General features: G+C 45.4%; 4 protein-coding genes across 5 annotated transcripts; 3 read left to right on the forward strand and 1 right to left on the reverse strand.

The window, feature by feature from the left end:
• Nucleotides 1–1,240: 1,240 nt before the first annotated feature.
• On the reverse strand, nt 1,241–10,975 carry LOC135369642 (potassium channel subfamily K member 18-like). The gene is made up of 4 exons (XM_064603128.1): nt 10,324–10,975; nt 7,486–7,789; nt 4,125–4,563; nt 1,241–1,878 (listed from the first exon to the last, which is right to left on the reverse strand). Exons 1-4 carry the CDS (start codon nt 10,727–10,729, stop codon nt 1,735–1,737), a joined length of 1,293 nt encoding a protein of 430 aa, XP_064459198.1. The 5' UTR covers nt 10,730–10,975; the 3' UTR covers nt 1,241–1,734.
• Nucleotides 10,976–11,229: 254 nt separating this feature from the next.
• On the forward strand, nt 11,230–13,042 carry LOC135369644 (cell cycle checkpoint protein RAD1-like). Its single transcript, XM_064603132.1, has 7 exons — nt 11,230–11,487; nt 11,561–11,716; nt 11,802–11,887; nt 12,038–12,272; nt 12,432–12,496; nt 12,572–12,716; nt 12,835–13,042. Exons 1-7 carry the CDS (start codon nt 11,380–11,382, stop codon nt 12,862–12,864), a joined length of 825 nt encoding a protein of 274 aa, XP_064459202.1. The 5' UTR covers nt 11,230–11,379; the 3' UTR covers nt 12,865–13,042.
• Nucleotides 13,043–13,217: 175 nt separating this feature from the next.
• On the forward strand, nt 13,218–16,072 carry LOC135369643 (ester hydrolase C11orf54 homolog). Of its 2 annotated transcripts, XM_064603130.1 has the most exons (10): nt 13,218–13,310; nt 13,558–13,706; nt 14,188–14,286; nt 14,424–14,497; nt 14,573–14,674; nt 14,739–14,801; nt 14,875–14,967; nt 15,049–15,198; nt 15,254–15,367; nt 15,821–16,072. In XM_064603130.1, exons 2-10 carry the CDS (start codon nt 13,643–13,645, stop codon nt 15,992–15,994), a joined length of 933 nt encoding a protein of 310 aa, XP_064459200.1. In that variant the 5' UTR covers nt 13,218–13,310; nt 13,558–13,642; the 3' UTR covers nt 15,995–16,072. The 2 variants fall into 2 exon arrangements, with proteins under 2 accessions (XP_064459200.1, XP_064459199.1); XM_064603129.1 differs by lacking the exon at nt 13,218–13,310 and having other exon boundaries at nt 13,339–13,706.
• A 2,003-nt stretch (nt 16,073–18,075) lies between these two features.
• On the forward strand, nt 18,076–19,573 carry LOC135370401 (uncharacterized). The gene is made up of 3 exons (XM_064604143.1): nt 18,076–18,264; nt 18,593–19,023; nt 19,089–19,573. The coding sequence occupies exons 1-3, from the start codon at nt 18,093–18,095 to the stop codon at nt 19,344–19,346; spliced, it is 861 nt and encodes a 286-aa protein (XP_064460213.1). The 5' UTR covers nt 18,076–18,092; the 3' UTR covers nt 19,347–19,573.
• The last annotated feature ends 937 nt before the right edge of the window (nt 19,574–20,510 follow it).

Below are 20,510 nucleotides of genomic sequence, written 5' to 3' on the forward strand. Positions count from 1 at the left end.
TCAAATGAAGTGCGAGGCAAGCGAGCTGGTGCATAAACGCAGCAATGTCTTGTGCATGACGAAGTGACTAGGCAGCACAGAGCACGAACCATGTACAATCAATCACACGGGCGTCAATCCCCCGGAATATTCTAATGGAAGAAAAAGCAAAAATTTAAAAAATCTGCTCACGGGGCGGATGTTGTGTTCTAAACTTTTCAACCTTGTTGAGCGTCCGCGCGCGCGTCCGGATATCGGAAGTGCCGCTCTGCGGTCCTAGCAGACGATATCATCAGTACCGTCGTCTGCTATGGAATATATTGTGACTGCGCCGCAGGATATACTACAGGGTGTTTTTTTGTTGTTAGCCTTTACAAAATTTTTATTTAAAAAGCTATGAGAGCAGCATAGATGTGGTTTTTGCAATTGAGTCTCGCTGACTGAGGGGGGGGGGGATTTATTGGCAGAAAAAAAGGAAAAGGAAAGATAAAAGGGGACAGGTCAGCCATGCAGCACACCGACGAAGGCTTATCTGTGCCGGAAAGCGGTTTACCTTGCACAGTGACCTTGCAGACGGCTGAGCGGCTCCTACCTCCAATCAACTCCATCGCTCCAAGTCACGTGACCCTCTGACGTGAAATGAGCGCTGTACCCCACGCGTTCCTGGTCGCGATGGTTTCGGTTTCGGCTTCGGCTAATTTGCGTATCAAAATACGGGGACGAATATTTTCACGCACGTGCGTGTTTCACGACTTTTTAAACATGAAATGGTTTGCAACTAGGATAGCCTCTCAATCTGCTATCTCGCTTTTGCCCGAAATCCCCTAATTAAATAGTTCATTAACGAATTTTAGGTAATTAGTCATCTTGTAGTTGAGCACTTCCTTCGAGAGGATGTCCGCCTGGTCGTAGAACTCAACTGAAAAAACGACATCTATGCTGCTCTCATGGCTTTTTTAATAAAAATTCTGTAAAGGCTAAAAAAAAACACTCTGTATAATCCCATGGTGAGAAAATAACGAAAAGCCACTACGTAGAGCACTCGCGCACATATGGCAGCAGCAAGGTATGACCACGGTCTGACGGTATGACGGTATGACCTAAAGGTATGACGTATGGGGGATGTCGGCCGAAAGGCTCGCAAACTTCCCGTTAGAGTTCTGTCTGCTTTTCTCAATCTTAGGACTGCGTTACTTACAGCATACCTGCGGTGCTCAAGAGTATAAGTGTTACTGTACAACCTATCCCAAAACCAGTTCAGTATATTATTGATATGCTTTATTCAGTATGACCGAAGAAGCACGTACGGCATCTACTCATCGCGCTCGTACAGTGTTCCCTTTGAGCAAGATGTCCGCGGGCCCTCCTACAGAAGCATTTCTCGGCTTCTGGAACTCGCGGAAGTGTTTTCTCCTTCTCGACAAACCATTCTCCCGGGCTTATCTGCTTACGTGCACCAACAATGAAGATGTTGAGAGCACGGCACACGAACGCGGATACCAAGGACAACACACTTCCGCGCGTGAGAATTAAGGATACCCTAGTACGACTTCCAAGCATCAGAGGCGCGGTCCTATGCCGCCGATCTTCGTGAGGAAGCCCCAGGAGGTCCAGGACAGGAGAAGTTCCGGTGGCGCGGTGGCTCGAGCTCCCGTCTATGGCTCCACCCACAGACGGAGGTACAACTCAAACTCGAGCTCACGTATTTCGGTGGCATCACGTGGATCTGGTGGTAGTATCTGGAGTGGCGCGACCTCAGTTGTCGTCGTCTGAGAGGATGCCCAACCTCCGGCCGACGCATTTCATTGACTTTGTCACTTCTTCTTGGACCAAGTTGAAAGACATCGCCAAGAGTGCCATGCCGAACAGAAGGTAGACCGCGCAGACCGCCAGCGTCATCTGCGACGGCAGGAATCAAATAGAGCCGAGTTATAAGCATTGGCATTTTTCTTTTTCCGGCCATTTTGTGTAAGGAGACGCCAGCTGCGGCGGGACAAGGAAACATGAATTCACGCTGCCAAGTATAATGAGGTTCTCAAAAAATAGGAAAAAATAACGCAACAAGGAGCAAACTTGTGACATAAGCAGATATCTCAGGCAAGACCCATATATTTATATAAGATTTATATGTACCCATATATACCTATATGCTGTTATTTATTACCATATGTTACCCGTAAATGTGAATCCACACGCCAGTTCGTATATTTGCATTTGGCGACACTTTTGGATGAAATTCGTTGTACAGAATGCTATTTCGTCGGCTGGCCCTTCTACCGGCCGTGCGAAATAGATGTTTCGTTATTTTATTTTTTATTTTATTATTATTATTTTTTTTCTTGAACGAGTCATGATCCCCAGCTAGTGACAGGTGATATTCTGGCTATTGCGTCAAAGGTTCCAACCTATTTTTACCCTGCGTCGGTCTAGACAACATGACTCAGGGAAAAAAAAAATATTTGTTGACGCTACGAGGTTGTGGAACTTTAGCGAGCGAAGGGGGGACGGGGTCAGATCTTTGGCCTTTCCATCGTGGTGTACGGTTTTCCCGACTTGGGCCATATGTAGGTTGCCACCTTTCGGAGTGAAAAATACCGGCTGAGGGAGAGGAGGTGGAATAGAGGGAAAGGAGGAGAGGCTCGTGAGGCTCGTTCTAGCTGGCTCGACACAACCACCAACAGCTTTGTACAACCACTGTTCTTGCCCCCTCCGAACACAAGACGTAAAGAATAACAATGATAATAATAATAACAATGAATAATCATAATAATGAATAACTAAGGAAACGGCTGGTGACTGCGGAGTTGGGTCTGTGCTCCAGATTTATTCAAGCTGTAGTGGAATGTTGAAGGGAAAACCCCGTAACAGCCCTTATGAAAGGTCGTGAGCCACAAATATCGGCAAAAGGCTGCCGGTATCACCTTCCTACCGGCAACCGGCATAGCGCGCAAATAACCGGCCGTGCCGGTATAATACCGGCCTGGTGGCAACTGTAGCCATATGCAGGTCGTATACGCAAGGTTCTATAAGACAGTATAAATATACTTCCCAATGTTCTTGAATGAGATGACAAAGTAAATACGCGTGTAAATGTGTGTTGACATATTTTTGCGTATAAGCATTCTTAGAACGAATAAAAGGAGTATACTGGGGACTAATTACAGTTTTAATAAATTTTCTTACGACAATCACAGTTTGTAGCTTTAGAACCCTGGGCCTGATGTTTGCTCACTATCACTGCGAAATAGTGTCTATGAACTTCGAAAGTGCTCCCCTGAATGCAACTTATTGCGTCGCAAGATTTTATAGCTTTCACAAATTATTCATTCATTCAGTCCATGTATTTTTCATTTATGCGCATACACTCTAAGAAAGAAAGGAGAAAAATACTCAAATAGTCAAACACGATGTTATATATAGGGTGTTATATATGGGCTATAAATAGTCACACATAGAAAAATAATCAAAATGAGTGATTTTAGTCCTGTTTGGAACTAAACGCATTGCAATAAAAATTAGTCTCTTTAGGGAGGAAATTCACGGGACTAAAGGAATGAATGTCACAGAATTTGCGCTGCATTTCACACTCTGTCCTATACCAATCCTAGTTACATGATTCGTGTGCATGAATGAAAATAGTTTGAATTAAACCGTCAACGGTGATATGTCGAGTGATATAAAATCTTGCGACGTGTATTTCGGGCCAAACTTTGCGAGAAAGGATCTCTAACTATTTCTTCTTCGGTGTGGGTGGAAAATTGTTATACGTTAGCTAAGTTACATAGCCTTATCCCATCAAATTCGTGAAGAGCACATATTTATGTAGATTGTTGCATTCAGGGGAACATTTGCGAAGTTCTAGGGAGTAAATTTGGGGGCTATAGGGGACTAAAATGGGGAGTATTTGCAGGCTAGGGAACTAGAAGCTGCATTTCTCCCAATTTTTCTCCCTTTTTTTTTCTTAGAGTGTAGATTATGTACATTTAGGACATGTGAAGACAAGACGTGAAATGTAGTCCCCACTCTGTATCATTCACTTAGTCCCATGCATTTAATCCCAAGAAGGAGTAACGGTTGTAGCAATGTATCTATAGTATACCCCGAAAGGACTAAAATTACATCTTCTTTGCATTAGAGTTCCTCACCTGCTGGTCTTCAGAGAGTGCTTGTCCCGGAACCAGATCACCGAACCCGATCGTAGTCAGGGTGACGAAGCAGAAATAGGCACTGTCCAGGTATCCCCATCCTTCCCACAGATAGAAGAGCCAGGCACCTCCGCAGATGTAGCCCGCAACGATTGCACAGCACAGCCATATCGGCACGGACATCTCGTCGTCCTCTTCGGAGTCGCCCCCGTCGTCGGAGTCGCCTTCGCGGTCATCAGCACCTCGAGACTCGTCGTCCGCCAGGTCCGAGTTGTCGTCGCCCCGCCACGATGACTGGCCCCGGCCTCGGGGTCGGCGGTGTTGTCTGTTGTACTCGGGAGCAGCTGGTAGGGCGTCCTCGCAGTCGCGCAGGGCATACTTGTTGGTGATGACCGGGACGCTGGTGGCGTCGAGGTCGTACGCTTGACGCCTAGGCATGCTGCGTTGCCAAGTGGCCATGTCTGGACATCACGTGTCATACATGCAACAGGAGTCGGCCACTCCAGATGTGACTGAGCTATATGATACACAGCAGTTCTAGTGGACGCCCTCAGCTTTGGTGTACTGGAGGCTGATACACTGGACCACCGACATTTTTATCATATTCATTAAGAAATAAAGCATATTCATAATATGATGAAAGAAGTATTCATGATGGGATTGTTCGATGTCTACGGGTACCGAACGATGTCGCAAGGAAGTATATGCAAGCTTGATTGGTTGACCGATCTCTTATGCTGAAGATGATCCACTGCTCTTATGTGTACATGACATAGAGAACAAAATACAGCTCGTTCTGCAGGTGTGAGGTCATTACATGGTCTGTAACTGCAATACAGTTCCTCCTCGTATTTCTTGGCCTATTCCGTCATCCCTAAGCTGTCAGCCGACGCGGCGGTAGCGTATGGCAGAAGGGCACAAGCACTATTTATTACTTTATTTACTTTGGCCAATGTGTGTGTCCTCTGGTTGGTTGAAACAGTCGGGTCTGGCTACGAAAACAAACACCTCATCTTTTCCTGACTCTTTTTCGTGATCAAAACCGCGTTATCCTCAGTGGAGGTCACCGTGACAGGCCTCAAAAATGGAAGTCTGTAACAAATCGCAAAGCATGCGTTACTAAGTTCTGCAAAAGCATTTACCATGTGTCAAAGAACAGAACTAACTTATTAACCAATTCGATATAATCCTCTCTAATCCTCCCCACATTCAATGTTGCAAGGCGCGACTCCGTCGCGTTTTTCCATTCTTTTGTTTGACTTAGGAGAGGGCTATAATTTCAGCTCAATACGACAATACGTTGATCGCCACAAGGTACTTTTTTGTTTAAAAAAACAGACAGATAAAAGAAAAAGCACCAAAGCAATGAAGCCACACACGGCAGGAGGCAAAACGAGACAACAAAACGAAAAGAGGCCTCTTTGCTAGAAAGCACCAGACCCGTTTGTTTATAAGGTAGGATATAGACTCTAGAGGTTATGCTAGTAACTATCTCAGCGTCAGCATTATTCTTCCTAACAGCAGTATGACGGCTTAGATGTCGCCACGCTACCGTTAGATCCTAAGGATAAAGGGCACAAGGACACGAGGACAACGTGCTTCGTCTTGGCTGGCGCCATAACCACGTCCTAGCTATCATTGATTCTATTACTTCTACACCGTGCTCACTGATTCGTTGTCACTACTACAGGGTACTTTTTTTTTATACGGACACGGATTTAAAAAATTGTTATAGTTGCATAAATTTCGTTTTTAGAGGTTTAGTTATAGGGCCAGACGGCCATATCCTGTAAGACAGGTATGCAACTACTGGACGAGTAATTAGCTAAGATTCATTAATTGATTAATTAGATGCTTTCAGGGAAATGCGAAGATAGCAGAATAGACGAGTTCAGAAAATACCAGAGTGCTTAGTGCCGCTTTGAACTGTGGGAGTTTACTAATTAATACGAAAGGAACGGGTGGCCTCTAAACCGTTCCGATTTCTCCCCTACCGGTCCATTGTCCACGACGTGTCAAGGTCAGCGAGAGCGAAATATGAAGGATTATTCTTCGTTCCCCCGCTCAGCAAGCGCCCAGGATGCAATGCGCGCGCAAAGAGCACTGGGCTCTATTGGTGCCGGTCATTTTTCAAATCCATCGCCCTTATTAAACCACCTGAGACGCGAACGTACCTTGAGATATAAATTCCCGAATTTTGCAACGTAAACTCGACTTTTTGAAAAACCAGAACTACGCGCTTTTCGAGCGCAGAAACGACGCGACCTTGGCCTTATCTGGGTGGTGGTGGTGGTGGTGAAAGGTCTCGCCCTTGCCAGCCTCACGACTGACACCCTGGTGGAATATGCGTCGTAGCCCGACTTCAAAGGGAAGTGTGCCGACATACGTCTGAAAGCCTCATCTGGGCCGAAGGGCGGTCTGATTAGCGCCTTCTCCAATCAGCTCCATCGCTCCAAAGCACGTGACCCTCTCACGTGGATCGCCTTTTGCGCTCGAGTAGTGCGTAGTTCTGGTTTCGGTTCATTTGCATAGCAAAATTCGGGAATTTATGCCTCAAGTTGCGTTCTCTTCTGAGGGTGTTGAATAAGGGCGATGGATTTGAATAATGACGCCCGGCTCCAATTCCGCTAGATCGCATTTCCTAGAAAACATTTAATTCATAAGCTGATTTAACGAATTTCAGCTAATTAACCGTCCCCCTGACCGTACAATCCGCCTGTGAAAGTGAAATTTATACAGTTCTAATAGCTTTCTATGTTCTCTGTAGCTTTCTAGTTCTTCTAAATGCAGTTCTAATCTTTTTTTAAATATAAAACATCTGTGTCCGATAAAAAAGGACCAATATTGGCAATGCCGGCCCAATATTGGGCCAGTATTGAAAATATCGATCCAATATTGGGCCTTCACTGCAAATATCGGTCCAATATTGGGTCTTCATTGCAAATATCGGTCCAATACTTGGCCTTCATTGCAAATATCGGTCCTATATTGAGTCTTCATTGCAAATATCGGTCCAATCTTGGGCCTTCACTGCAAATATCGGTCCAATATTGGGCCTTCATTGCAAATATCGGTTCAATATTTGGCCTTCATTGCAAACATCGGTCCAATATTGGGCCTTCACTGCAAATATTGGTCCAATATTGGGCCTTCATTGCAAATATCGGTTCAATATTTGGCCTTCATCGCAAATATCGGTCCAATATTGGGCCTTCACTGCAAATATCGGTCCAATATTGGGCCTTCACTGCAAATATTGGTCCAATATTGGGCCTTCATTGCAAATATCGGTCCAATGGGCCTTCATTGCAAATATCGGTCCAATATTGGGCCAAGGTATTGTGCTGCTTGGAACGCTTACCTCGCACAGCCGTCCGCGTGAGCCCTGTAATGCGGCGGTTGGTCGCTAGGGTGATGCGGCAAATCCATGCGATAATCTGCATGTCGAGCGTACCGGCGACTGCTTCCCGTTCGACGCAAGCTGCCGTTGCGCCGACGCCGATGGCACAGCGAGCAACATATGTAACGATAGGTGAGCTTGAAGCTGTGTGCCATCACGTCGCCAATATTGGAGAGGCAGAGCAACATGAGGGGAATGCCGACAATGGCGTACAGGATGGTCACTATCTTCCCCTGAGGGGTCTTGGGGGCTATGTTTCCGTATCCTGCATGAAAACACGACAACACTAACGGTCAGTATATGTAGAAGGGGCACCGTAACTCTAGAAGTATTTTTTTTTAAATAGAAACATCACTTTTTCCCAGTTTTAACTAATGACAATGTACTCTACGCCTAAAGGCCCACCTTAAGATGGCTCAGGCAAGCTTCTGTGACGATGCATTAATTACGTTTCGTTAATTACCTTTTTAACTATCAACGATAGAAGATTGACCCAATGAGAACATCGGATCCCTTGGGGTGACTGGTAACGTTATCGTTTACATAACAACAATTGAGGCAATTATAGCGCGAGGAAAGGGCCTGGAAATAAGGTGCTCTGGTGGTCATTTTTCGGCGCTCAAGTCGCAGCGCTCCCGTTTTCATTTTCCTGTGTATGCTGTATTAATTAGCGAAAGCTAATTAATGCATCGACACAGAATCTTGCCTGTGCCCCCTTAAGGTGGGCATTTAAGCGTAGAGTACATCGCCATTGTTTAAAATTGGGAAAAAGTGTTTTTTCTATTTTTAATAATTACTTCTAGAGTTACGGTGGACACCCTGAATACCCGTGGCACTGTGCTGTTCCCGATTTCATATCTGCATGCGGGCAAGGCAATGAAAAGATTTTTTGGCGTGCTACAAAGCAATGGAATAGAGTAATTCAGTATCCACTTGGACAAAACACCGAGCATAAAAGCATATCTAGTTACTCCAGAATACTCTAAATACAACTCCCAACTGTACTCGTCCTCTCCAGAAAGCACATATTATGAGGAAGGATATGCGGGTAGAAACCTGCGAAGATATCATTTAAATCAGACGTCGTAGATTTCAGAAAATGCGCTTGCAGAGCATCCAGTCACTACTTCGCTTTTAAATGTGTCACCTTCTAGGCACTCTGCACGGCAGTTGTATTTAATTTCTCTCTATCTCTCTTTTCTTTTTTTTTTTTTTTCTCAATGGAACAGCGCAGTTTCATGATAAGGTTTCGAGTCTGCACCTAACGAGCTCTCCAAAAAGACAACGGTTCCTCTCCAACGAGCAACGCCGAGCGACGAGGATCGTGACTCCAGTATTTTAAGCCAGATCGCTCCACATCGCAACCCGTCTACCTTGGCCAGAAAATACTTTCTCTCCCATCGCATTGTTTCCCTGGCGAGAGCACCTCGGGCCGGTTGCCATCGACGCCGAGCGTGTCTCTCTCTTTTGGGCTGTTCCACTCCGAATGAGCTAAGACATAAACAAGCAGGCGCGGAACCGGGAGCCCCAAACAAAAGACCGACTCAAGACGATCTGTGACGTCACCGAAACACAAACCGTTCGCCAGAAGGACGAGGAAGTATATCAGGGATAGAACAGCGTCGCCGATGCTAAATTTACGCGACCGCAACAGCTGCTTGGGGTTCAAAACCCCTGCAGCACAGGCTCACTTGAGACTGCACAGGACTTCCACGCATCACTGACGGTATATAGCTTCTTCGTACATGCCGTGTGGGATACGGCACGGAGAACTTCCGGAGAAAGTGGCAGAGTCAAGGTGGTCGGGACACCGGCACGCTGTGTACATCGAACACGTATCTCTCCGCCAATGAGTTGTACACGTTTGCAGGTGTGGCTCATAACATTTATGCGCCCATTGTACCGCACACCAGTGCGTTGAAGGAAAAAGAATTATTTTTCTACGTGTCGAACTTGGCGAGATACGAGTCTTGAGGACTTTTCCGCGTCCTGGCTCTGACGCACCAGAGTCTCGGTCATTCCTATTGGTTCACGTGCGCACGTGACTTCTCCCGCGAACGCCTCACCTGCGGAAGTGGCCGCCGCGATGTCGCAGACGGACGAGTGCCGGCATCCGCGGTGCCAATTTTCTAGGCGTCTATCGACCCCTTTGCTGTAGGACTCGGAAGGCAGGTTCCTACGATACAAACAACCGTATTTTGCCCGACATAACTCAGTGACATAACTCATAAGAAGTGTCTTTCAGAAGCACAATCACCACCACGTCTCATCCAAGTGTGTCCAATCGGCTGAACATGACGTGTCGAAGAAGTAGCATCCAGATGACCAAGATGCCCAACAGGAGTACGTGAAGTTAGAGATGACATTACACTCAATGTCACGTCCTCCAATAAGCTGGACTATCAAAATTCCACGTTATGACACGATACCGATCAGATCCAAAGTGAAGCCACGGCTATATATAATGCCACACTAGCCTAGCCTGGGAAACGATTTAAAAGTAATGAAAGAAGGTGGGTGTGCTGACCACCTAAGATATTGCGGGTTCTCATTGTGGAATAGAACAATAAATAGCAGTACTGTGAACAAATAAATCACGTTCACCGCAATATTGCGTAGTGTATGCACAGATTCTCCAACCGGTAGCAAAACGTGGTGTTACATCGAAGGTAAATTTGGTATCCCGAATCGATGAAACTTTTCTTTTCTTTTTTCGAAGAGATTCCCTCAGCTGTAGGTTGAAGACAGCAAATTGCTCTGAGGCGCCACTTTATCCTCCGCGAGCGGAGCTGAACTTACCGATTGTGGTTATGACGATGATTGAGTACAGTAACGCTCCCGAAAAAGACCACTGCAGTTGCGCGTCTTCCTTGCCATCGTACCCTTCCTTCCTGACGGCCTGAACTACGGTGACTTCAAAGCCCCGCAATCTCAGAATGGCTTCGCGAGTCCAGTTCCTCTCTTCCAGCAACGTGGACCGTGCTGTCACTTCCCACAGCGAGTCGGCGAGCTTAGATCTCCATCCCATAATTTCTTGACGCTTATTCCTTTCATTAGTAGCTTCTAAGAACTCGAACAAGAAGGCACCCATGATGCAGTAGCCAACAACTAAACCGCACAATCCGAAGTGAGACATCAATGACGTCGTTCCAGTGCGACAATAGTGGCGGCACTTTGAACACTTTGATGTTGGTTCGCTACGCATCCTGATTTATGCTGGCCTTTGTATGTTAGTAGTACTTCAGACCTTGCGTCGCACTTCCATCTCATGGGTATAGGTTCAGACAGTACCTCGCTTCACAGCACTAACGCGATCCCATTCAAGCTGGCCTCAGAAGATCGGATTGGCAAAATTACACAACATCTCAGAAGCACGTCGAACTTGTCACGCCGCGAGTCTTGCAACAGATGCCGTCTCCGATCGCAGAGTCGTCTGCTAGCTCGTCTAGCATGCGGCGGTTTTGTTCCGGAATGCCAAGAGTGCGGTCCCCAAAATAAAACGGTCACGTCGTCCGCTCTCACATGTGGAGAGGCTCTGACTAGTAAATTCCCAGAGACGCATGTGTGTTCATATACAATTTCTACGAAAATTAACAGTATTTGGGCGGCGTGGAAATGATAGAATGTATTTGTCCTTATCTAACGAAATCAAGTATGCGAGTCTGGCAACATTGGTTTGGTGTCTTAAAAAAAAGAAAAGAAAAAGACAGATCGCAAAACTAGCATGCTTGCGTGTGTTTATGTTGCTACGCGGTACTTTTAACTTTCGTAATAATATTTTCGCGTTAGTCACGTAATTTTTCGGCACAAGATAGCTGTTAGCAAGCTTCCGCACAGCTCATCAACGTGCACAAGATGAGAGAAGTCTCGCCAGAGCCAGAATGCGACAATTACGCTTTCGTAGCGAAACTCGACAACGTCAAGAAATTGTCACAGCTGCTGAAAGCGATCCATGTTAGAGATGTATGTGTCCCATGTTGTCGATCAGTGCAAGAGCATGCAATGCTTCTCAGCATACCATTTATCCTTTCAACAGCTTGCAACGGTTGATATCAACGAGATAGGAATGAGGGTCATCGTAGAAGAAGCGAAATGTGTCCAGGCAATCGCTTTCGTGCAACGAGAGCTATTCGACGATTTCATCGTGAAGGATGAACGTGTGGTGTTCGATATTAATTTGAAGGTGTTATTGGTAAGCACCACACAGCAAAATATAACCTCCACTGTGCACCATTCAGTGAGCAAAATGCCCTAATGCTCCTCCCCTTTACATTTAGGACTGTCTGACCATGTTCGGTTCAAGTGGTACAGCTGCTGCAATGAGAATGTGCTACAGCGGAGAAGGCAGCCCATTAGTTCTATTGTGAGACATTTGATGTACTACATTGATTAATACGTATACACCCACAATGCATGTCCGACCCATCACACTAAAGCCATTTGCCGACTTGCACACTTTTTAGTGAAAACACAGGTGCATAAGAATTAAATGGTTACGCGTTTGCCATTACAGCCTGGAAGAGGCAGGTGTCCTCACAGACTGTGAAATTCGAACTCTGGAAGCAAGTGATGTCATGGACTTCAACTTATCGAAGGATAATGTCATCAACGTTATCATCTTCCGTTCGGAGAGCTTAAAAGAAGTTTGGTCGGAGCTAGATACGTCAAGCGAAACCGTTGAGATCTTGATGTCACCGGACGAGCCGTACTTCCGCCTGACCACGCGCGGTACTGCCGGCACTGTACAGGTTAGAGAGTTATTAAAACATGTAACATCATTCATTGATTGATTTTATGAACATAAGTTGCGAACATTGTTTCGTTGTTGGACTTTCAGTTACCTCGGAGGAACTTCAGAAGAACTCTGAATCAGTCGAATGTACATTTTCAGTATTATATTTTCATAGATTGAATACACGAGGACATCGGATATGATCGACAGCTTCGACTGCAAGAAGCTGCTAAAAACAGCGTATGTAGCTTGCCTGTATTGAAGTTTTTGGATCCAGCTATTCCACTCACTTATGTATGCCACCCATTGTTCTAGGTATAAACTCATGCTGCTGAAACACTCATTCAAGGCAATGAACTTGTCATCTCGGGTTGCCCTCCGTACAGACTGTGATGGTCTACTTGGGTTGCAGTTCCTCATAAAGACAGACGAAGGAGTGTCAACTTTTGTGGAATTCTATGTGAGTCACAACTTGCTATTCTGTCGCAAGGAATACTAGACCCTACATGTTAGGTCCTTTTGTATGCAAGCATTGTATGACAGTAGCTGATACAATATGACGTCTCTTTTTGTTGCAGTGCACTCCGGACGAAGCACTAGAGGACTAACTGTGACGCTCTTCCTGTAAAATGACTATTTTATGTACATATATGCTTATAGAGTTCTGTGTTGTTCCTTTGTAAATATGAATGCAGATTCTCATTGCAAGTTTGTTTTTTGTGTCCTTCCTGCGCACAAGAGGGAAGTGAAAGCATCAGTGGTATTAAAATAATTTGAGAGAAAATATTGGAACAAATTATGTCAACTGTTTCGTTAGGGCAATTCCGTATATTCCAACATTCTACAACAATTGCCAGCTTGTGGTGGTGCTGCTGCGCCGTCGGGCCATTGGCGTCGCAAAATAGATTCGAGGGAGAGGAATGCCTGTCGGCAACATTTGCACAAGTGCAGACAAGTTGTAGCAGCAAGAGGCACTTGACAAGACCAGTCTGTAGCAGCCGTGTCAACCGCGACTGTGATTACGGATGATGAACTTAGAAGCAAAACAAAACCAGTAAAACGAGACGGTTCTGATGGACGTGTGCAAAATGCAGGCCGTGCGCATAAGCCGGCGACTGCCGGCGATAAAGTGATAAACGATTTTACGATATCCATACATTTTTATAGTACGATAGTTCTCTACGAGACCCTTCATTTCTCAAGTGTTGCTCCACAAGGCAATCTTGTCTGTTCGGAATAGAGCTTATTATTGTGAAACGGACGTGAATTGTCTCATGCGAGACACTTCGAATCATTATTAGGTTTCACTACGCGGACCTTCGTCTCTTCTTTCTGCTTCCCCACTTACACCGAGTCTGTTCCTGTTCATAAAAAGGAGACGGAGCGATGGCAAGTCTCGATGTGAAGAAGCACACACTTTACACGCCCAGCTTAGAAGAAGTGGCAAAAGGTAAACCACTTTGCATTATATGCTGTTTCTAGGAGGGTAGTGTTTGTTTGTAAATGGGACGGGTTAAGTGCATGTGGGTGCGGTTCGCAGATATCTCTTTCCTGTGTTGTCGCTTGGCAGCGTGTATGTTTTCCTTGTCGCTCCCCTTATTATTGTGTTTACGAACTTTAAAGAAAGAATAAATGCAGATGGCACGTCTCTAAAGTAGCTACTACTCACACTTGTGTCTCTCACACACGTAATCTCTCCTACTCTCTGCCTATCTCCCACGGTGTTACTTTTGGTCAAAAAGAAAGAAAATCAATCAAACAAACAAACAAAGACATGTGCTACTACACCAATATAAAAAAAAATTTCGCGTGGGGTAGCCAGATTTCTGTGAATCTATCCCTCCCATTATGTGACAGTGTTCCTTTTATCATGCACAAAATATTGTAAGTGCAGATGACCACCACTTTTTATCACGTCTTATCGTTCGCAGTGCTCAACGATGGGCTGAAGGGCTATTTCAAGAAAGTGGATGTAGCAGTGACTGACTGTCCTGATCTGCGGCGAAAGCCTTTCATGCTGGCGTCAGAAGGTATATCCACGTTAACTGTAACGCAACTGTTTCTTCATTTGAGAAGCATAGCTCAAGAAAGTAGTCATCTGCCACAACCCACGTCATAAATTGTTTGCTCCTCTATTTATGTATTTTCATGTATTAATATATTATAGGTATATGTGGGAGGCCCAGACTGTCAGATGTTGGTGGCGTTCCATACCTTATACCAATGGCCAGAACTGAAAAAGTATGTTGCCTACTATGTGTTGCTCGAATTCCATTTTACAGTAAAGCACTTAACATAGCTTTTTCCCCCCTGTAGATATACAGCATTAACGATGTGATGAAGTGCGTTGAATTGCCCGATGGCTTTGTGATAGGAGCCGGGGCTGGTCCACATCACATTGTTGGCGTCAATTGTGAGGTACACATGCCCGACCCTGCACATTACTGTACATTGTGCGGAACATTGTGCTCCATTATTTCAGATGATGCACAATATGAAGTGTGGCCCTAATGCAGTTAGCAATACTCATTACGCAAAAATAGAGGTAAGTTCCAGAAATGTATGTAGATGTCACCAAGATAACATTTCTTTTTTTTCTTTTCTTTTTTTTTTTCTAGGATGAGAAGTGTGCACTCGGAACTCTGCCGCCCGAAAAATGTGAATTTTGTCTCATGGCTAACTTACTGGTTTCGGAAGGAAAACCAGGAAAAGTGAGTACCGTTAAACTATGACGGGGAAAATATTTATTTCATGTGCTGCTGGAGTTATGTGCAATGATACTTTTTTTGCAGGTACTTAGGGTTAGTGCCAAGCACCGTATCGGTGAAGACAATTTTGTGAATTCCATGCGGAAAATTTTGAACAAGAAGTATGGGGCTAACCCAGTCGGCCTTGGCGGCGTTTTCGTCATACAACAGGGGAAAGCAAAGCTGCATGTTATGGTGAGAAACTGCAGTTTCAAGTATTATGGGATAATCGTGCGCCATTTTTTTGCAGCCTCACTTTTCCGAGACACCGTTGGTGACCAATGATGATGTCAACAAATGGCTGAAGTTCTTCAACATGAGCGCTCCGCTAGTTTGCCTGAGTACATTCCTGTCCCATGATCCGGTAAGAATGATTCCGGTGACAAAAGTGGGATTTGTCTGCCTACGAGAGTCATATCTCGTTCCACTAACCCAGGACTTATTAATTAGATGCTTTCAGGGGAATGCAGAATAGACGAGTTCAAAAAAATCCCAGAGTGCTTAGCGCCGCTTTGAATTGTGGGAGTTTACTAATTTAATGCGAAAGAAACGGGTGGGAGCGATGCTGCTCCAAGAATTGAGCTAGGCTTAGCGAGCCTAATAGTTGCTGGCTAATATTTGCAACATAAAAAAAAAGATTAGGAAAGAAAATAGCAAGAGGAGAAACAAAAACACCCAAAGGCAGACTTATTGTCCGATTTTTAGCCCCCCCCCCCCTCCCCGAGTCTGAGAAAGGCATTTAACCAGGAAAAGTCGCTCCCTAATTATACTGTGTGCACCCCCTATCACTCATGTAACATCATTGAACATGTTCCAGGGATGGGACCTGCGTATTGAACACACCCACTGCTTCAGCGACCATGGAGAAGGTGGGCATTACCACTACGATGTGACACCGACGGAAGTGGAGTACCTGGGATACTTCAACATCGCGGAGTTTATGTACCGTATTGATGCACCAACTGTTACGCACAGTATTGGAAGGGACTAAATATTGTTAATAATATTTTTCATGACTCGTTAGCATATCCATGCATATTTTTATACGTATTAAATACATGTTGCAATACCAGTTGTAAAAGCGTGTTACTGGGTAATTTGAAGTCTACATAATTAAGTGCACATTATGTGCTCCTTTGAACCCTGTGTGCATCCTGTGTCGTACCTCGTAAGGCGGTGTTCGTTTCCCTCCGCAGTTGACACACATTGCAGAGCAGATGAGCTTCGAAGCAATATTTATGTGTTCCCTTTTGATCCCTATAAACCATCTATAGGGTGGGAGAAGATTTCCGGACACACATCGAAACAGTGCTAAGAATTCTGCATAATAAAAATCACATAGCAAACTGGAACAGTACTATAATTCTGTCAAAAGTTCTACCTCCATGCTCTACCGTCAATATGATAGGTGTTACAAGCTGCAGATGATCCGTTTCCCTCTCCGTTTCATGTTGGTCGAGTGCGTGCGCGGGTCTGTATGTCTTACGGAAACACTCCGGGCGCGTTAAGTAGCGGCTCCAGAGCGCCCGGGCCGCAATCCTTTTTACTAAACGGACGGTGTCACTCCTTTTCCGGAGCGTTGCGCTTTAGCACTCTCACGCTCCATCTTGGAGGTCGGAGCGCGTAAGTGCTGCTCTGCTCCGTGCCGCTACAGAGGAACGGGGGGAGGCCGGAAAACCAGTGAGCGCTCTTGGAAACTTCGCCTGGGCGCATATCGCGCTCGTGCAAAGCTCGTGACTCTGAATATAGAAGCACTGGAGTACGAGGGGACTGAGTACAGCAGCGCGTTGGGTCCGTCGGATATAGCCGCTACTCGACTGCGTTATGGTTGAGCCCACTTCGACGTGATATCTGTTCAGCTGAATGTACAATTGGAGCCTCATTGCGTATAATGACGGACAACAAAGAAATAATTATGTGAAAAATAAGTATAGTAGCATACGCAATGGGCCGAAATCGCAAAAGGCGAGGACAAAAGAACGAAGCCGACGACAGTGTCGTCTGCTAAGGGGACCGCAGGCGACGTTGCAAATTTTCTACGTACTGCTTCATTGTGCTCGGGTTGTAATGGTATATGCTGTTGTTTACTGAGCATAAAAAATACAAAGGCAACGTAATTTACAGTATCAGTTTATTTTATCTTGTACATCATGCAGTTTCGGTTTTGGACGTAGCGCTCCAACACCCGACGCAGCATGGGATGGAGAGGGAAAAAGCACTGGGAAAGCTATGATGTGACGTCACGTGCAAGCCATGTATACCTGCGACGGCGGTATAGGCCATTCAAAATGTATGGGCTCGGATTTTGTGCAGCTTGTAACACCTACTGTGTTGACGGTAGAACATCGAGGAGCTCATATAAATCCTTTGACAGAACTAACAGCACTGTGCCACTTTACATCGTGATTATTATTATGTACAGTTTTCAACAACTTTTTGAAATGTGTCCGGATATCTATCATCATCGGCCGTATTCGTGCCTTCTGCGACTAACGCATTTGTCAAGGCAGACTAGTTTCGAATCTGCATTTTGTTCCCCCCCCCCCCCCCTTATTGACGCACAAGCTTGTGGGTGAATCAAACGGCATTTGAAGGTGAATGAGGCTGAATGTGTACTAACTGTATATTGCACGTTTGTGAAATTGCGCGCACGGTACACTAAAGCGTGAGGATCGTGTGAAAAAAAAAAAAAAGGATTTCGGACGTATGCACAACTATGATTATGCATCACATTATTGACCTCAATAATAAATACACAGACTCCCGAAAGATAGAAAGGCGCAGTGATTTATCCAGACCCCCTAACACTCCCCAAATGTTCAGTGACACCCCTCCTTTTCACCAGTGTACCCCATACAGGGGGTGCCCTTGCGTTTTCAGCTTTAGACACATGTTGGTAATGATATGCTAAGCTGTAATAATGGAACTATAATAATGCCCCCCCCCCCTCAAAAAAAAAAAAAATCCAACACCCCTCCGTGCTTGGGATTGGAAAGGCGTCTACATGAGCATGCCCACTTTTGCACTTTTTTTTCTGCAACTTATTTCTGTCCGTTTGTACCACGTGAACAACAATCATCTCGCGGCAAATGCACGACCCGTCGCGCGACAGCGGTGGTTTGACGAAACCACGTTTGGGTCGGGGTCGTTCTTCGGCCGGAGCTTCCATGTGGGCGTTCGTGCTCCTGTGGGGCGCCGCCATCGCCACGGAGCTTCAACAGCAAGCCTCCGGCAAAGGGGCGGCCGACGTACTTATACCAGGCACGTACACGTTTATCTTCCAATAGCCCCAATAAACAATCAGTCCATCGTCTCACACTCAATTTGGCAATTCATCAGCAATCGGCCATGAGCAGTTCATTGTTACTTGGTCCTTGCGATTCCATATGCTTGAAGCACAATGTCCTGAAGGTACAAGAGCAAAGCTCATGCGAATCATCCGTGCGTTGAGCATGGACAAAAGACTAATAGAAGTGCATCAATAGAGGACGATTCTTCTTCGATATCGAGCTTATCGAATATTATACATCGAAATATATACTCGCGCTGATTGATAAATAAGTAAATATAAGGCTTCTCATGCACACAGACGTGGGGAGTGCCTTGTTGGAGGCTGGCGCTGATAATGCAATCTACGTGGCACGCCCCTACAACGATCCCGGTCCTCTGCGCCAGGCGCCGAGAATCGACGACTCCGTCCTGGTCAGTCAACCGGACAACAAGCTTCAATGGCGGCACCGCCTCGTCATTCAACAACAAGCACTTCCATCTCTCAAAGTGGTTGGCCCAGTCGTTGAAGAGCAGACCAACAAGAGCCATGGCACCATCTACAATAACGTCACACGAAGTGCGCCAAACGCTCCCGGTGGCATACCAGCAGCACCCAAGGGTCGTCCAGGAAAGATAGTGCGCATGAGCCCAAGTCAGCTCTTCAACGACTCTGGGGAGTACAGGGTGTCCAGAAGAGACAGAGTGCGCAAGGCAGCCGGCTTTGAGATCGCCTACGACTATTATTTCAAGGTGAGAGCCTGACCATGAACCGACCATTCGCCGATCTCTCACGAGAGCCACGCTTTGTTTTCCAGCCCGACGAACAGCATACGCCCAACTTCAAGAGCATGACAAAGAAATCAATGCCTCTAATACTCGCTACGTCATTTCTTATCATCCTTATCATTTGTATCGCCGTTTGCATCAGTGGTATCTGCTGGGAACGAACACGCCGTCTCGTTGCTCCTTCTGCGCCCCCGGAGACACCAACGGTGACTGAAATGTCACACAGGAACGCAGCCGGCGACTCCAACGATTCCAACGCTTACGCAAACGACAAGTACATGATATAAGGAAGGACGAGTGGACATACTCTTTGACCTTATTTCAGCTTATTGAAATGCTTACTGAGCTGAGGCCACTGGTCACGGTGAATCAATCAGGAACGTCAGTGAGCATATGAACCAATACAAGTGGGACGTACATGAAAAATTCTGTGTTGCTATTCTACGTAGCATGTATCATAGCTACCTGGAATGTTTACTGAATACTCGATGTATTAAAGAAATTAATGTTTCAATGAGAGTGAGATCATGCCGTGTATGAAGATCAAACGTGGTGTGGAGTACCGAGTCTTCTATATTTTTACCGTGTTTGCATGTTCGCTTGTGATTGAACGCGGGTTCAAGCGAGATTGAGTACTGTTTCGCAAGTTTAGCAAGTTTCTCAAATTTTCGCCGACAACCTACGCCTGCCATAATACAGCCATTTTATTATCCACTTCGATTCAGGTTTCTTTAGGGTCATGTTCGAGAACGGCATTACATGTTCTTCCTTGCCTTGGTATCTCACTTCGATAAGCCAAATAAAGTAATATTACAGTCGTCCATATTGTCTGTCCTTAGTGAATACATTGCATTTATGTTGTGATTAGAAAGCGCAGCTGCACCGGCACAAGATGATTACATTTTTTTCTTTTTTTCTTTGCGAAACGTCAGCATTGGCAAGGGCGTATCACGTATAAATAAATATATAACTTCTATTTGACTTAGAACTTCCACGAGGTTTCGCTTCTTCGAGCATTTTAAATATTAAACATGTTCCGGCAGTGGAGTAATCAGAGGAGGCTTTCACTTTCGTTTCCCTCTTGCAAGTGCACTACCAAAGGTGCGATTTTTCTTTTTCTTTTTTTTCGGGGGGGGGGGGGGGGTTGAACATTTTAACTTCTGGCAACGCTTGGTGGATTTTTTTTTCTAAAAAAATTTCATTTTCTGCTTGCATACAACGTTACAGCTTCAATCGCTTCAATGATGAAAGAAGGAAGTTTCAGCCTCAAGTTGCATTCTCCGCCAGCAACATTGGTGGATCTCCGAAACCGAAACACTCCGAAACAGCTAGAGCATAATTTCGCTTCCCTCGCCCGGTCGTTCCTCCTCATCTTAAATTCCAAGGAGGAAAGAAAAATCCTACTTCCCCGTTGAGTGTTGAAAGAATGATTAAAAACACGTTAAAAATTA

This window comes from Ornithodoros turicata, chromosome 10 (assembly GCF_037126465.1).
Source record: "Ornithodoros turicata isolate Travis chromosome 10, ASM3712646v1, whole genome shotgun sequence".
In the NCBI taxonomy this organism is placed as follows: domain Eukaryota; kingdom Metazoa; phylum Arthropoda; class Arachnida; order Ixodida; family Argasidae; genus Ornithodoros; species Ornithodoros turicata.

Coding starts and splice junctions, on each gene's coding strand:
- LOC135369642 (XM_064603128.1), bottom strand. CDS start 10,729: ATGCGTAGCGAACCAACATCAAAGTGTTCAAAGTGCCGCCACTATTGT. Junction 4,564..7,485: donor CACGCGGACGGCTGTGCGAG/GTAAGCGTTCCA, acceptor TTGGCAACGCAG/CATGCCTAGGCGTCAAGCGT. Junction 1,879..4,124: donor CACTCTCTGAAGACCAGCAG/GTGAGGAACTCT, acceptor CTGCCGTCGCAG/ATGACGCTGGCGGTCTGCGC.
- LOC135369644 (XM_064603132.1), top strand. CDS start 11,380: ATGAGAGAAGTCTCGCCAGAGCCAGAATGCGACAATTACGCTTTCGTA. Junction 11,488..11,560: donor AAGCGATCCATGTTAGAGAT/GTATGTGTCCCA, acceptor TCCTTTCAACAG/CTTGCAACGGTTGATATCAA. Junction 11,888..12,037: donor GGCAGCCCATTAGTTCTATT/GTGAGACATTTG, acceptor TTGCCATTACAG/CCTGGAAGAGGCAGGTGTCC.
- LOC135369643 (XM_064603130.1), top strand. CDS start 13,643: ATGGCAAGTCTCGATGTGAAGAAGCACACACTTTACACGCCCAGCTTA. Junction 14,287..14,423: donor TTTCATGCTGGCGTCAGAAG/GTATATCCACGT, acceptor AATATATTATAG/GTATATGTGGGAGGCCCAGA. Junction 14,675..14,738: donor TTGTTGGCGTCAATTGTGAG/GTACACATGCCC, acceptor CCATTATTTCAG/ATGATGCACAATATGAAGTG.
- LOC135370401 (XM_064604143.1), top strand. CDS start 18,093: ATGCACGACCCGTCGCGCGACAGCGGTGGTTTGACGAAACCACGTTTG. Junction 18,265..18,592: donor GGCCGACGTACTTATACCAG/GCACGTACACGT, acceptor TCATGCACACAG/ACGTGGGGAGTGCCTTGTTG. Junction 19,024..19,088: donor CCTACGACTATTATTTCAAG/GTGAGAGCCTGA, acceptor TTTGTTTTCCAG/CCCGACGAACAGCATACGCC.